At 47.0% G+C, this 15,950-nt stretch overlaps 1 protein-coding gene across 2 annotated transcripts; it reads left to right on the top strand.

Annotated features, from left to right (window-relative positions):
- Positions 1-740: 740 nt before the first annotated feature.
- ELK4 (ETS transcription factor ELK4) lies at positions 741-14,892 on the top strand. Of its 2 annotated transcripts, none has more exons than XM_075115889.1 (5): positions 741-1,000; positions 9,563-9,778; positions 11,190-12,113; positions 13,275-13,391; positions 14,642-14,892. In XM_075115889.1, exons 2-5 carry the CDS (start codon positions 9,572-9,574, stop codon positions 14,738-14,740), a joined length of 1,347 nt encoding a protein of 448 aa, XP_074971990.1. In that variant the 5' UTR covers positions 741-1,000; positions 9,563-9,571; the 3' UTR covers positions 14,741-14,892. The 2 variants fall into 2 exon arrangements, with proteins under 2 accessions (XP_074971990.1, XP_074971991.1); XM_075115890.1 differs by lacking the exon at positions 741-1,000 and adding an exon at positions 9,007-9,096.
- The last annotated feature ends 1,058 nt before the right edge of the window (positions 14,893-15,950 follow it).

Here is a 15,950-nt window from a genome sequence, read left to right as displayed (position 1 = left end):
AGCTGCACCAGGGGAGGTTCAGGTTGGATATTAGGAAAAATGTCTTTACTGACAGAGCGGTCAGGCATTGGCACAGGCTGCCCAGAGAGGTGGGGGAGTCACTGTCCCTGGGGGGGTTCAAACACCGTGTAGACATGGCACTTGGGGACATGGTTTAGGAGGCCTGGGGGTGTTGGGTTGGGGGTTGGGCTTGGTGATCCTGGGGGGCTTTTCCAACCTTAAGGATTCTGGGATTCTATCCTCATGAGCCCCAGCCCTCCCTCACCTTCACCTCACTTTGCCTGATAATGTTCCCGGTTTTGCAGAATTTATCTTTTTATTTACATATATTTTTTTAAACGTTTAATGTTTTTTTTTTTTTTAAACATTTTAGTCTTCTGCAGCTCACTCCAGCCCGAGCCCGTTCTCCTCCCACGTCGTGTCCTGCAGTGGCAGGGGGACCCCAGCACAGTGGGGGTTCCGTGTTACTGGTGCCACGTGAGGCGGGCGCTGCCCCCGCCGGGGCTGCGGGCGGCGGGGCCGGGCCGGCGGCGGGGCCGGGCCGCGGGCACATGGCTGCGGGCGGGCGCTAGGCCCGGCGGACTACATCCCCCAGCGGGCTTTGCGAGCGATGGGCGGGCACCGCCGCCTCATTGGTCAGCGGCGCCTCCGATCCGCGCGGGGATTGGCCGCCGCCTTCGGGCGCCCCGCGCCCTTGCGGGGCCGTGGGCGGAAGTGTGGGGTACGGCGGCCGCGGAGGCTCGGCGGCGGAGGGACGGACGCTCCGCGTCCCGCCATGTAACGCGCCGCCGCCGCCGCCGTTCCCCCCGCGTCCGCCCCGCCACCGCCGCCGCACCGCTGCCCTTCGCTGCTCGCCTGGCTCCTCCCGCCCGGGATGGCGGCCCGGCGCCCGGCCCGCGGGGGGGGCTCCCGGCCATGAAGGGCGGCGGGGGAGCCGCTCCCAGCACCTGCCCGCCCCGAGGGGACCGCGACGCCCGGGGACCGGCGGGGCTCCTCCTCGGTGAGTGGGGGCGGCCCGGTCCGACCCGCCCCGCCCCGAGACCCGCCGGCGGCGGCCGGGCACAGTGGGGCGGCTTCCGGGCCGAGAGCGAACGGGCTCCGTCCGGGGCGGGGGAGGGCCCGGGGCGGGGGGACGCGGCGGGGCCGGGGGTCCCCGAGGGGAGCGGAGCGGAGGCGGCTGGCGGCGACCCCGGAAACCCGCCGCCTCGGAGGCTGCCCGTGGGGCGGAGGGGCCACGGTCCCCCTCCCTCCCCGCGCCGTGCGGGGGTGGGTGGGTGCGTGGAGGTCGTTCCGTGCCTGTGCGGGGGCTTCGCCTCCGTCGGGAAACCGGGAAAGGAAAGCGTGGAAAGGCGGCAGCGCCGGCCGCGGGACTTCGATCTGCGGGGGGAGCCCGGGCGCCCCCCGCCCCGGCCCCCTCTGCACGGCGCGGCTTTGGGTCGCAAACCCCAGGCTCGGCACCCTGGAGGGGTGTCCGAAGGCGGGTCGGGGTGTCCCCCCAGCTTGCGCCTCCCTGCCGGGGTGAGGGGGGAGCGAGGGGCTGCGATCAAGTCCTTGAGGGCTTTTTTTAATCCCTTCCCAACTCTACTACTATTTTTTTTTTAAATACTTGCATACTCATCTCTGTGTGAAATGGGTGGATGCCTACCCACATCAATAAGCGAGTCCGTGGAGAAAGCATGCAAATACGTGCTGTTACGCTTTTATTGTTTTCTATGCATATATACACATACACACAGACATACACGCATACGTGTGTATTGCTTCCATGATACTTACCTTATTTTCACAGCCAAAATTCTGACAGTCCCTGCAGTTCTCTCTGTGTGCTTGTGGAAATCCAGAGTTCTGGCTTCGGTGGTGTCGTTTTTAAGTAGCAGCTCCTGAGAAATAGAGGAATTGCTTTGTAGGCGAGCGCTCCGTTCAGTGGGCGCAGCACCCGGTCATTAGCATTTCTTTATCATATTCGGAACAAAACACGATCCCTGCACCAGGCGCAGCCTGCCTGACAAAGCTGCGTGTTCGTGATTTTTGTCGGCCTGTTTATTTTTAGGGTCTTAGCGCCTGTTTGTAGGGAATAGTTGTTCCATCGTCATAGCAACCAGGCTGAGTGTATTATAAACATTATTAAAGGAAACCTTTTCCATGTTCAATGAGATTTCCTTTTCATAATAAAGACAGGACCAACATAAAACATTTAACTTTTTGTTTGGGGTTTGCGCCGGGCGTGACGCGGAGACCTGGCCCCTTACGCTTAAACAAGGATGCTTTTACTTTTAGCAGACACATTGTGCCTATTGAGGCGGATTTAATCTGCTGTTGGTAAACATTCCCCTCAGCCCGTTGTGGTGGCAGATAAGGAGGAAGCGAGTATAATCTACTTAAAGAGGAGCTTCCAGGGATCTAAGTATTTTTATGGCTTACTCGGAAACAATCACATCAGTGTCAGAAACCGGGTGAGTAACTGATCAAAGGCGTTTCATTTTTGGAGTTTACCGTTTTCCCTCTCTGTGTCTTAAACCTTCCCATGTTCTCTTTGCTCTCTTATCCTATAGAAGGAGAGGTAGAAAAGGGAGGCTTTTCATCAAAGCACGGCGAAGCAGGGAAATGAGGTCTTCTGTCCATAAAACTGGCTACACCGGGCTGCCGGTCATCCTTAGCCAGGGAGGGAGGACCGGAATGGTGGTAGCAACTGGAGGAAATACACGGGCCATGCTTTGAAGCCCCCTGTATTGGCCACGTTCAAACAGGTTATAACATTTTTAAGTGTCAGGGTGCGCGAGTCAAAACCATGTTAAATAACAAAGCGGGCACCATTGTCTCTGTATCAAGAGTTTAAAAAAAAAAAAAACAAACCCTAAAAGCATTTTGGCTCATCCGCTTCTACCAACTTGAGTCTTCAGCCATAAGTACGATGGGAATCATGAGGCCGCTGTTCTCCCTCGTGGCTTGTTTTCTGTTGCTTTTTTGCTAGTGCTGAAGGGTTTTCTTGGCCATCTGAAAAGTGGAGGATACTGGAAAATACTTACTTAGAAAAGGGATTACCCGTTTCTCAGATAGGTGTTAAGAAGCTGAAGCAGATGGTTCCTAAAACCCCAAATATTTGCTAATACCTTAGTTTCATGCAAAGTAACTTAATTTTTGAGCCAAGAATGCAAAATTTATTGCAATGTTTGTTTTAAGTAAATACAACTGTCAAAACTTGGAGTGGGATTAGGCAATGAAAACTCTGGAGCAGCTCTTATCATGAGGACATCCTCCAGCATTTCCTTCCAAGGAGCTTCCTGCCTTGATAACCACGGCTTCTCTTTCAGAACAAGCTGATTTTCCTGACTGCTTTGGAAACAACAGTGCAGCGGGTGCCAGAGCCAAGGGGAAGGCAAGAATTTATTGGAGTCTAGGGTGGTTTTTTTTTCCCTTATTCTTACCTGATTTTAGTGTTTATTAGGGAAGGTGTGATTTGATTGCTACTTGGAAAGCTGCCAGGGTTTTGAATTTTTGTAACGGTGGCATTGCAGATGTAGAAGTCTGCGTCTCTAGTTTAATTTCTTGTAAATACTAACTTTATTTTACACATACAGCAGGCTTTTAACGGGTAATTCACCTGTCTTTGGGAAGTAAGCTGACAAGTGATAGCGAGAGGAGTAGTTAAAGTACTTTCACAATGCTCTGTGTGTTCTGGAAAAGGATGAAACACCCTTCCCACCACATCAGAGCATGTCAGCAGCTGGATACTAGCACTAAAGAGGCTGGGTTTTGGACGGGAGGTTTCACATGTGTTGGGCAGCAGGCTCTTTTGAAAATGAATCAAAATTGATGAAAATCCTAAAAGTACTAGTTGAGGTGAAACACAGTCTCAGGAGCTTGAAGATCTTTTCTGAAAGGTGTATTAGTAATGGGATATTTTAAGTGCTATGCTAATGAAATTGTTCTCGGTTATGTGTTGATAACCGCTTAATTAGATACTTCATCGGTGGTGTTACAGCTCTTTGTCCCTTTGCTAAAATAAAAGGAATAGGGCAGCCATTGACTTATTTAGTTGGCTGGACAAAGACACAGAACAACCTGATCTCACTTTGAAGTTAACCCTGTTTTGAGCAAGAAGCTGGGCCTGTGACCTCCAAAAATCTCCTTCAACCAAAGTTATTCAGTTGTTTATTTTCCTGGAACAACTATCTAAGGCCTTGTGTCCACAGGCACATTGCACAATGTAGCAGGAGTTGTTGTCTACAAATTCCTGCTGTTCGCTCACCGTGGCCATCTTAAGCTATTAGGAAACCATGGGAATAGCTTTGCACTGTGAAGCCTCAACAGTTCAGCCTCGCGAGCATGCGGAGTGCGTGAGCGTTGCACGTACAGCAAGTCCGGCTCTCCTGGGATTGTGTGAAGGCTTAACTTGCTCATCTGCTTGTCTGCTGAACGTCCAACTTGCATCCTGAAGCATGAGGTCCCCAAGACCATCTCTAAGTTACTGTTGCTGCTTTTTTTTTTGTTTCTTTTTCTTTTTAACCAAGTATTTGTGATCTGAGAAGAGGTTTCTGTGTCACCCTGTGTGTTTACCTCTGCTCTGTGCTGCTTCCAAAGCCATCTTTTGAGGTGTCGCTTCTGTGTAAACACCTGGACAGCTGTAACCGTGCCATTTAACCATGTGGTAGTGATAGTTTTGTCCTCACTGTGTGACGTCTGCGTGATATCCTTACTTTCCTTTGCACCATCCTTTGTTTCTGTGCGGGTCCTGACAAGGCTGTAGACCTGACCGCTCTATTCAGTCCATCTGGAGAAGTCATCAGGCTGCAGATGCTTATAAGAGGCTGTTGGAACAAACTGAGGTGAAAGATTACTCGAGCTGTTCTTGCTATTGAGTCAAAGCACAGGAAATCTGCCAGAAGACCTTGAGGATGGGTGTTAGGGCAGACACCCCCCCCCCCCGCTCCTGCCTCTGCTGCCTTCTCGGGGCCTGGCTGGCCGCTGCCTTGCTGGGGCATAGCGAGATGTCCCTCTCCTTTGTGAGCACGAAGGGATGAACGCTTGGGTTTGTTTTGCAATAGTAAGTATAGCTGCTGGCCACGGGAGGGATTACCATATGCCACTTCCTAAACTGCTCCTCCTGCCTGCTGTGCCACCCAGTGTTTGCGCACGCTCCTTCCACAGAAGATGCAAAGCCTTGAGGCTCTGTAATCACATGGATTGCGTGGGGCACGTTGTGGCACGGACGCATGAGGAGAGACACCTGAAGAGATGCCTATCTTGTGTCCTGGCTTTTTTGTAAACTCGAGGCTTTGTAAAGTCAAGGCCTGAAACGAAGCTGCAGCAACATGAGAAAGCTCAAGTTTGCAGCGCTTGTATTTAGAGTACTGCAGCCAAATTCTGTCAGCTACTCAGTATACTTCAAGGGTCATCCGTAGGCGTCAGAGAAGATCTCAAGACAATAATAGTGCTCTATTTTAACATACTCATTACAAAGTATAACTGCCCTCTGCCTCTAGCAACTATTTTTTCCTTGTACTCAAATGGTGCAGAAATGGAGAGGCCGTCATCATAAGCAGCAGCATTGCCTCTCTGCCTAATTCCCTCATTGTCTTTTCAAATGAGACTTTTTTTTTTTCTTTCTCCATGGACTCTTATAAGGAAAATAACCTTCAGCAAAAAGATGGTTTTGCAGTGGTGTGCTTGTAATCATCGGTGTATTCATCCTGAAGAAAATGCAATCAAACTGCTAAGCTTTTTATGCTGACGGGGAGCTGTGCTAGGAGATTTGATGCCTTTTCCTGAAAGGAGGTATAGTTTTGAAAGAAGTTGAAATACTGTTTACAGCTGATGAGAGAAGTAACATCTCACCATTGTTGGTGTAGAGTGGGAGTAGGACAGGGGGTTCCTGTCCTCATCCTGATTTCTTCAGTTTCTCTAACTAATGGGCTGTAGCATCTCGGGAGAGCATGGGGTTTGCTCTGCGCCTGAATGAAAAGGACAAGAGGATCTGCTGAATGCCTTCCAGTGCAGGAATGGGGATGCTTTTGAGTACGCGGCCCTGCAAACGTCTACGGTATGGACGGGAGCCTCTAACAGCTGGTCCCCCCGCGCCAGCTGCCGAGTGCTGCGCAGCCGCTGAAGGCGTTCCGCGAAACGCGGGTGGCACAGGGAGCTCGAACCGCTGCAGCCACAGGGACTGCACAAAGCAGAGGCTCAGGAAGGGCGACAGCCGCCTTCTGCCCCGGGTGCTGAAGAAGGAATAACCTCTTTAACATGTTAGTCGGCTCTCAAACAGAGAGAGGTGCTCATCTCGCCTGTACTGGTTTTAATTTTACATCTTGTGTGATGGTTTTTTTTCCCCTGCTTTTTCCTGAAGAAGCAACAGTTCTTTGATGTATTCTTATGCGGTATCAAAGCAACTTTAATAAAACAGTTAAATGAGATGTCTTGATTCATAACACAGCATTGTCTCCTGTATATGTATTATCCTCTCCCAGTTACAGATTTCTCCTGGACTCTGAAGGGGCAAGATCTACCTGTGATCCCATTGCTTTAACTAATTATTTTCTGGCATTCCCTTTGTCTGCGTATAAACTCCATACTCCCTGTTCCACTGGGGTGTCTCTCCGTTGTTTCCTGTAGATGCACGCAATAAATATTTAATAAAGAGGGACGTTTGTTCTCTCATATGCAATATAATCTATCCATTAACAATTCCAAAGTGCTCTCTGCTCCGGCTCTACGACAGCCAAGGAATAAGTAAAACTTCTCCACCCTGCTGTTAATGTGTCTAACATAAGACTTTTTAAAGTAGAGGGTGCTGAAGATACGCAGTGCATCCTCCAAATGATGGATGGAATCATAACGGCCCTAAAGCCTGTAAATGCCAGAAACATCAGCAGTAACTTGACCAATCTGTCACTCCAGTACAGTCTGTAACTGCCCCTGGGAGAAGGATCCTTCCAGCCAGAAAGCTGCAGTACTGGGGATTTAGGCAGCATGAAGTCTTTTTTTGTTTTGGTAAATGCTCCTCAGAACAACGTAGCTCATCACTGGGAAAGGTGATTTTTTTTATTTTATCTTTTTTTAAAATCTTGTAGCTTCCGTCATTTCGCTTACTCCATGCGTACTCTGTATCGCTGAGCTTTGTGCGGTCGGAGTGCTGGTGTGTCAGCATTGTCCATCTCCAACTCGATTCAAAACCAGCTTGACTGTGGTAGCAGTTGGTGAGCTTTGAGATAATGGTAAGGTACTTCTTCCTCAAGGGGAGCAGCCCACGGAAATAATGGCATTTAAATTCTGGGATGAAATCTGCATGGATATTTAGGAGGAGGAAAAAAAGCCCTTGCCGCTTTGAAATTCTGCTGCTAATCTAATTTCTACATGATTGCCTCCCGTTGCATCAGTCAGCGCTATTTGGTGCAGTGCTGCTTATGGGTTTTGAAAGTGCTGTAGATAAATGTAGCGTGGGAATAATCACTCAACTTCACTCTCCTGCGTTTTCACTGTTAACGCATATCTAGTATTGACAGCTCTGCAGAATGGTGGAATCAAGTCCTTATGTCTACACAACACCCCGTGCATGTGCATCATCCTGACAGGATAATGAGGCTCCGCTTGTGATGCTCCGCAGCACGCACGTCCTCTGCGTTGCCAGTAGGCAGATATGAAATGCTATTGACAAACGTGAATACAAGTCAGAGGAGAAGGTCTGGAAGAGTTTTAATGTGGTTGCCTGGCCCTGAGTTCCTGTACGGTTCAGCTGGCATGCCACGGTGCAGCGTGGGAAGAGTCTCAAAGCACAGCGTTCAGCAGCTGATATTTTCTTAGAGTACTGAGCAATTAATTTGGGCAAGCATGGAGTTGTATGCATACAGTAATTAACAAGGAAAGCACCTTAGGCCAGCATAACAAGGTGGTGTGGGTGTCCTTCGTTTTGAGATTGTTCCTTGTAATTGCAGCAATTTAACTGACTCGATCAATGTAACATCCCTGTGCAGTCACGTAAGTGTGCCATTGGGCAGGTATTCTTAAAAATAGCTTAAAAGCGGTGGGCTGTGCCCAAAAAAGTACCTGCCCTAGGGCACCTTATTTCAATAAGAATGCGTAGTCCTGTGTAAACTGTCAGCAGTAATCCTTTTACAAGGCTGACTAAATTCTGAAGCTCTGACATGTGGACCGTTCCTCTTCCTTATATAGGGCTGGATAAGTGCTGGGCAGTAATGAGATTGGAATAAAAGGCTTTGGTAACAAAGACGAACTGGCAGTCCCGCCTGAATCTTAAACTTATCCCTGCATATACATGGACTTCAAACAACATGGGTGTGCGTCCTGCTTGGCTGAAGTTGGGCTTGATGCCTCTGTTTTGGAGCTTCTGCTTGTGAATAGCTGTTAGTCGCTCGGGCTGCAGATTCACCCAGATGGATGTAGGTTTGCCTTTATTGTGGTTTACCTTTGTGTGGGAAAAAAATTATCTAGCAGTTACGCACGTCAAAACATTTTTTAGTGTAATTCATCGCCATGGTTCTTATTCCAGAGTGGCTGAGTTTGTTTTTATTTCGTTGGAAGAAGTTTAAGCTGCATTAGTAAAAGCCATTCTGTTCTGGAATAAGAGAATCCATATGGGATACTGAATTAACATAGTTTTATCTGGTCTAATTCACAATGTAGCTTATACTTCCCTTGTGCAGACAGGGTTATTAGCGTTCCGCCTAAATATATCTGTGGAAGTACTGTTTCTTGTGGTCAGATATGGTCAAGGGAAAACGACATCCCTACTGCCTCGTCTGTCCTTGATGAATTTATACGTCAACAGCTTCAGTGCTAGAAAACTGTGCTGGGAGGGCGTGAACCGTGCTGGAGGGCAGATAGTAGTCCTAGAAAGTCTCAGCATAAGTGACTGACGTGGGTGAGACGTGGCAGGAATCAAGAGAAAAGCAAAGGCAGCGTTTGAAATCATTTTGCTAACTTTCTTATTTACTGTCTTAGAAAAGACAGGAATGAAATTAGGAAGAGAAAGGAGATCTGAAAGAGAAGAGACTGGGGTTGCTTGAGAGGGCTGCTTACAAAGAGGCAGCAGGAATGTGAATTGAAGGAAAACTGAGTTGTTTGGCGCTGTGGCATCTTCAGGTAACTTAAGCAGTTACTTGATCTGCTGTTTTCTTAAAGATCCCAAGGTTGGAGGTGGGTGCAGGTAAGGAAAGGAGGAGGTGAGTGGGTTGTTTGACTTTTTTACCTGGGTGCACCTGAGCCCTTTCTCATCAAGCAGTACAAGTCAGAGTGGGTGAACATGGAACAACTTAGAAAAATTTTTTTTGGATAGTGACTCATTGCAACTTACCCAAAGTGACCTGATTTAGTTAAATGAGGCTAAATATAACCCATGTGAAAAGTACTGACATGTGGGAGGAGACGACAGCAGTTGGCTCTCAGCCTCTCTCTTCTGCAGGGAACATCTTTCACGACTGGTGACTAATAATTTTTACTCTTGCCGGCTTTGGAAATAACATCTCTGCTCCGTTACCCCCTTGTAGGGAGACGAAGAAAATGCGCTGTTCCTAATCCGTTGCCTCTTACCTGCCTTTCTGAATTTCAGCTTACTGCTATGGACAGTGCTATCACCCTGTGGCAGTTCCTCCTCCAACTCCTCCAAGAGCCTCAGAACAAGAATATCATCTGCTGGACCTCCAGTGACGGGGAGTTCAAACTGCTGCAGGCAGAGGAGGTGGCCAGACTCTGGGGAATCCGCAAGAACAAGCCCAGTATGAACTATGATAAACTCAGCCGTGCTCTCAGATACTATTATGTGAAGGTAAAAAAGTCTGTAAATCCACCTCAAATCCTTATCCATCTAACCAGCTTCTGCCTAATGAGCTTTGTTTCCTTTTTCATTCTCTTCAAGGGGATAGGTGTCACTTCTGTCTCCCAGGCTTAAGTAAGGTGTACTAGTTTACGTTTAGAGGTGCTTTTTTTTTTGTTTATCATTGTGCTGCATTTCCTCCCCAGTGGTTATTATATAAGGTTCTAGATAGCTCTGTGCAAAGTGTTACCTCCTCTGATTTATGTCTTTGCTACTATGAATTTGTCTTTGACTATTAATCCCCTTTCCAAAAATATGCGACCTTGCAAGGGTTAAAACCCTCAACACTCCAGTTTAAGCAACAAAACGATCGAGATCATTGAGATGGTGAATGTTGCACCGCCTTGAGATCTTTTCTGCCATTGTCTCTACCATGGGGCTATCAAAATAAGGATTTTCAGTGAAGCAGCCCAAAGTCCTTTTCTTTTTCTCCTTGCATTCAGAATGGCACCTCTGATGTGGTCAGCGAGCTTAGTCCAGTAGAGCAGGACGCTGCTCTTGTTTAGCCACTGTCTTCTCATCACCTGCGAGACCCTTTCATTAGCGCACAGGTAGTGTCAAAAAGCTGAACTAGAACCACAGTGTGGGAGCCGTACCTTCGCTTCAATAAGCCATTTATCCCACAGCTGTTACTGTGGGGGTGTACGAGATAAAAAAAAATAAAACAGGGTTTCTGAGGAGCCTGTCAGTTTGTAGCAGGTGGTGTGCTGCTTGGGGTTCATTACTGGGTGGCGCAAATCTGACTTGTACCGAGAGGCCTCGGTAATAATAATTGTACGATAAATAAGAATCTTCTTCGGTCCAAATAGCACGTGGCATTTCACTTAGGAGCAAAACAAGTTTGACATATGCTACTCTGTGGTATTGAAATAGCTGATTAGCCTATATTCTGCTGACTAATTCAGCTACTTATTGTCTTTTATTGTCATCAGATTAAGAATAAAGGTGCTCTCAATTCTGCAAACCTGTAAGCTTTGATTCTGCAGGTTCTCCTGCTAGGTCACACTTAGCTGTACCCGGGTCAGTGATCTTTGATGGGGAGTAATGGGTATTTTCCTGTTTCTTAGCTGACCTTTTAAAATATGTTAAACAGAATTGCTTGGCAGCTTTAAGGCTGTCGTTAGTGTATTTAATGTCAGGTTAAGCTCACCTGTTTTAATGTTTTGTCTGCGAGCTCTGGAAACGACCTTCGGGAGCATAACTGAATTGCAAGAATTGCAGCGTGTTTTTAAAAAAGAAAGAAAAATTTTGATGAAAGATTATATTAGACTATCTAATTCCTCAAGTCTATTTTAGGCAGTGTTTGTAGGAAGAAAATTAATCTGAAGAAGGTCTGAATGTATATGTATCTTCTTACCCACAGAATATCATTAAAAAAGTGAATGGTAAGAAGTTTGTGTACAAGTTTGTTTCTTATCCGGAGATTTTAAATATGGATCCACTTGTTGTGGGCCGTATCGAAGGAGACCCTGAAATGGCTGGTTTTGCGGAAGTTAGCAGTGCTCCGAAGGACGTGGAAAACTGTGGGAAGGAGAAGTCGCAGTCGTGTGCTAAATCCTCCAGCCGCAATGACTACATCCACTCAGGCTTGTACTCCTCTTTTACTCTGAACTCGCTGAACTCTTCCAGCGTAAAACTCTTCAGGTCCATCAAGATTGAGAATCCAGCTGAGAAGCTGATGGAGAAGAAACCTGCTCAGGATCCCACACCCTCTGTCATCAAGTTTGTAACCATGCCCTCCAAAAAGCCTTCATCTGTCCCTCTGGTCTCTACCACGACAGCGGTCTCTGCCACTTCCACCGCTTCTGCTACTTCAACCGCATCCTCTCTTCCCATGGGATCGGAAGAAACTCTCCAGACCTTGGAGACGCTTGTCCTACCCAAGTTAACTGTCCCCGAAGCTCCAGCACCTTTGCCAAACCTAACCACCAGCTTCACCCCAACTCCGCCCATATCCTCAGTTTCTCCCACTCTGCAAGTCCCTTCCACACCGCCATCGCCGCCCCTGAGCTCTAATCCTGACCTGGACATTGACACGGACATAGAGTCTGTGGCTTCTCAGCAGCTGGAGCAGGCTCAGAGCCTTCAGCATCAATCCCCAGAGCCCAAAGAGCAGGATTCGTCTGTGCTGGAGAAGGAATTTGCCAATCACCTCTCCAGATCTAAGAAACCCAAAGGGCTGGAGTTGGCTCCTACTCTCGTCATTACGGGCAGTGATCCAAGTCCGCTGGGGATTCTGAGTCCTTCTCTCCCAACTGCTTCTCTTACTCCAGCATTTTTCTCTCAGGTAACCTAATTCCCTTCCTGTTGGTTTTTTTTTTTTTTTTCAGTAACAATCGTGGTTATGTTATATTTTAAAACAGTAAGGGAAGGCAAGCGGAAAATGAATAGTAGATTGTATTTCGGGTTCTGAAACTCAGGATGTCACTCCCATTTTTCTTATAAAAGAGAAGCTTTATTCATAGTCGCTATTAGCTTCCACCCCAAAGTGTGCCCAAGCGGTACGGCAGCTGTACACGTCTGTACGGTGTCAGCATGTGGAGGCAAAACCCAAACCAGCACCAGCAGGATCCTTTGTAAATCTTGCCAGGGTGATATTGAATTATTTCAAAAACCCTAAACCCTGCCCTTATCCTTCAGGCTGATTCTGAAAATGCTTTAAAAATAGAGAACCATGGAGATGTCTGTTTAGCAGCTTTCTTTTGCTTGATTTAGGAGCCATTTACTTAAGACCAGAGTATTGTGACTTAACAGCAGTAAGAAGGGCGGCTTAATTTGGTTGTTATCTTTGTGTGGGAGAGGAAAGCTTTTGTGCCTCATGGAAAATTTGGAGGAGAACTGAATCCCACTAGGCTGTTAAATTGTTCTGTATATATTTAATCTCTTTCCTGTAATAAATTGGAATTAGAGTGAAACTAGGGAAACTGCTGATCGAAAACTGAAATGGCTGAAGGCAGGGAAAAAATTTGGCACCCTTTGAAGCGTTTGGCCGGTGAACCTGGAACATCGAGAACAGCCAGAGGCTGGATGTAAATGTCTTTTGTTGGGGCTGGCGTTGTCAGTGTCTCCCAGACCACACGTGTGCCCGCTGCCTGCTCTTTTTAAATTCATGGACTGAGTTTTCCAAAGTCCCTTGCAGGTCCTGGGTACTGAATTGCAGGCGGAGCCGATGTGCTGTAGGTTACGCAGGATTTGGCAGCTGTTGGGAAAAGAGGGCCGGTTGCTGAGCAAGGGGAGGGAGCGCTGGGTGGCTGCTGCCGCTGCCGTGGGGTTTGAAGGGAGAAGGAGGAGGGGGTGGGAGGAGGCGGAAGGAGGGAATGGGAGTTCCTGAAATTTGGACCCAGCCCTTCGCAGCTGTAGGAGCTGAGATTATTGCGGCTGGATTTACATGTGCTATGCATTACTCGCAGTGCAGGTTTCACACAGCTGAGCGTCTTGTGTTTTGCAGACTCCCATCTTGCTGACCCCAAGTCCCTTGCTCTCCAGTATTCACTTCTGGAGTACGCTAAGCCCAGTCGCTCCTCTCAGTCCTGCGAGGTTGCAAGGTGCTAATACACTCTTTCAGGTAAGTTCCAGCAAGTTTAGCCAGTCTCTCCCTTGGAGCCACGATTCCTCACCTTCCTCAGAAGACCTGCAGGGAGCAGTTAGCCCAAATATCTGGTGTAGAAACAAGATAGTGATCTTTCTGTTTTCTATCCCTGATGTTAGCTTTTGAGAGCGTTGTTTACCCAGTTCTATTTAAGTATATTGTAAAGGCTGGGATTTCAGAAATGTTTTAAATTAATAGCAGTCTGTGCTGTAGTTAGATGTATTTTTTTTTTAGGTCTGTCTTTCCTGTAAATTTACTGGTTGAGATTTTCCTGGAAATTGAATTTTGCTACTCTAATGGTTATTTTAATCATCTGTTAAGTCTCTTCTGTGGGAAGGCATTAACTAAATCTCACCACTAGTAAGAAGGGAGATTGTGTGTGTAATTTCTGTGGCAGTATGTAACACAGATCTTTATGACCTCTGTGTTCTGTTGTTTGGAAATTCTCAGCTTCACTGTTTTTAGTAAAATATTTTTGTTTAAATAATATATAAGGAAAAAAAATCCCCTATATTTATAAAAAACTATCCCTTAGTTTTAATTACTCATTTAGTTTTAATTACTCATGCTCTTCCTTCATCTTCCCCTTTGGAACTGGAATAACCCTATCTTTCGCCTGAAACTGCTTAGGCAAAGGGTAAAATTGAACTAGGTGTGGGTTTATATCTGTCATCTCCATGGAGATGAAGGAAGTAGCTTATGTTTTTATATATATATTTTTATATATCTTTTTAGGAGGCATGGTGGAGGTGGGTTGACGGTTGGACTTGATAATCTTAGAGGTCTTTTCCAACCTTAGTGATTCTATGTAGATAGGGAATAAACAAGTGGGTCTGAAAATGCATTAACATTTTTCTCTATAAGTAGCTGATAATTAACTGAGGAGCAATTTAGACTATGGTTTTCCAACAACCTGTTTAAAAGTCACTTACTGGTGTAGGACGTAGGCGGTGCTCAGCGCAGCGGCTACAGACTGGGGCCTCCTGGTGACACTGGCTGTAATAGCTGGATCGGTGCAGTCTGTGAGGCAGTGGTGTTTAAAAAGTAAATTACTTGGGGGAAGCCAAGAAGATTCTTTGAAAGTTTGGGGTGGTTTTGTTGTTGTTGGTGTGTTTTGTTTCTGTTATTGGGTTTTTTTTCCTGGGGGAGCTTCTACATGGACAGATATGAGAGGAAAGGGAAATGAAAACGGCCTCTTCCCTAATAATATTTGTTTTGTCTCTTAGTTTCCATCAGTGCTGAACAGTCATGGCCCATTTACTCTGTCTGGACTGGATGGACCTTCTACGCCCGGCCCATTTTCCCCTGATCTACAGAAGACATAGCACATGAACTTATGGAAAGGACATATTGGCAAGCAAGGGAAAGATATGACACTTATATTTAACCGTGTTTTTTAAACGAGCAATTTATAATTCCACAGAGATTATTCAACAATCATAGTTTTTGCCATTCCCAAATAAAATGCCTTTTTTGCAAAATTCCCTTTTTTGAAGACCCAGGTTGGGAATGTATATGCAAACGCCTTAATAGGAGCTGAAGCTCCGGTCTCTTCTCCTCCCTCCTTGGTTTGGAAGACTTCACGATGGCTAAAGGGAGTTTCGGTTGGTGTTGCAGTAACTGAGTCTGCACTGATTGCAGTAAACGGTATCAGAGAAGTCTTTTCTCTGTGACTCTTGGAAAAACCCTCTGTTCTTCTGCTTCGTGTGCTTGGCAAGAAGAAATCTAATCATGATCGAAGTTGGCATTCCAGGAAACGCTTGGGAAAGGGTTGCGTGCATCGGCTTTGCCTTGGGGCCTGGTAACTTCTGCAGCAACAAAACAGCCCGCGTCTTTTCTGCTGTAAAAACATCTTGTCTTTTTGCAGGGAGAAATTTTCAAGGAATATTCAGTGATTGTGTTACCGAGATACGGACAATTTTTGAATGGCATTGCATACCGACAGTCCAGCCCCTCGGAGAAGCGGTCTGGCTAGCTTCTGGATGCTTCCCTGCCCTCCCTTGGGTGAGGAGGCAGGGTCTGGAGACGAATGGTGGGATCAGTTCCTTTCAGTTCTCAGAAAGTTTGAATGCTGAAGTCCAAACATTTCGTGTGCCAGAGACCTGTTACAAGCCTGTAATCTCACTGCTAGGACATTAGCAGGATGGTGGGTTTTACATGAGGTTTTGAGGGTGGGTCTGCGTTTCGTGAGGTTGCTGCCTGATGCTAGAGTTTCAGACCCAGACAGTGGGTGAGAACACTAACGTCTGAGCATTAACGTTACTGCTCTTTTCCCACAGTTGAAGCGGAGAAGCTCCTCTTCTACCAGCTCTTATCTCTAGTTTTGCTTTAGATCTATTGCTTTTTTAATTTGAGGAAGCACTCAGATCCAAAGTTCTGCTCCGTGGGTACAGCTAGCTGAGAGGGGTGCCGCGGCTTATCAGCCTTACTGTAAATTTGAACTTGCGTTGCTTTCCTTGGTGGCCGTGTGTGAATGAATTAATACAAGGTTAGTTTCCAGAGCCATTTGCAACACCGATGAAATTTGTGAGTAGC

Source organism: Phalacrocorax aristotelis, chromosome 21, assembly GCF_949628215.1.
Source record: "Phalacrocorax aristotelis chromosome 21, bGulAri2.1, whole genome shotgun sequence".
Lineage (NCBI taxonomy): Eukaryota > Metazoa > Chordata > Aves > Suliformes > Phalacrocoracidae > Phalacrocorax > Phalacrocorax aristotelis.
This window is presented reverse-complemented; position numbering and strand designations above follow the sequence as displayed.

What these genes read in the sequence shown, in the direction of transcription:
- ELK4 (XM_075115889.1), top strand. Translation starts at nt 9,572, where the DNA reads ATGGACAGTGCTATCACCCTGTGGCAGTTCCTCCTCCAACTCCTCCAA. An exon ending in TCAGATACTATTATGTGAAG is followed by an intron (nt 9,779 to 11,189) that starts GTAAAAAAGTCT and finishes TCTTACCCACAG; the next exon opens with AATATCATTAAAAAAGTGAA. An exon ending in CTCCAGCATTTTTCTCTCAG is followed by an intron (nt 12,114 to 13,274) that starts GTAACCTAATTC and finishes TGTGTTTTGCAG; the next exon opens with ACTCCCATCTTGCTGACCCC.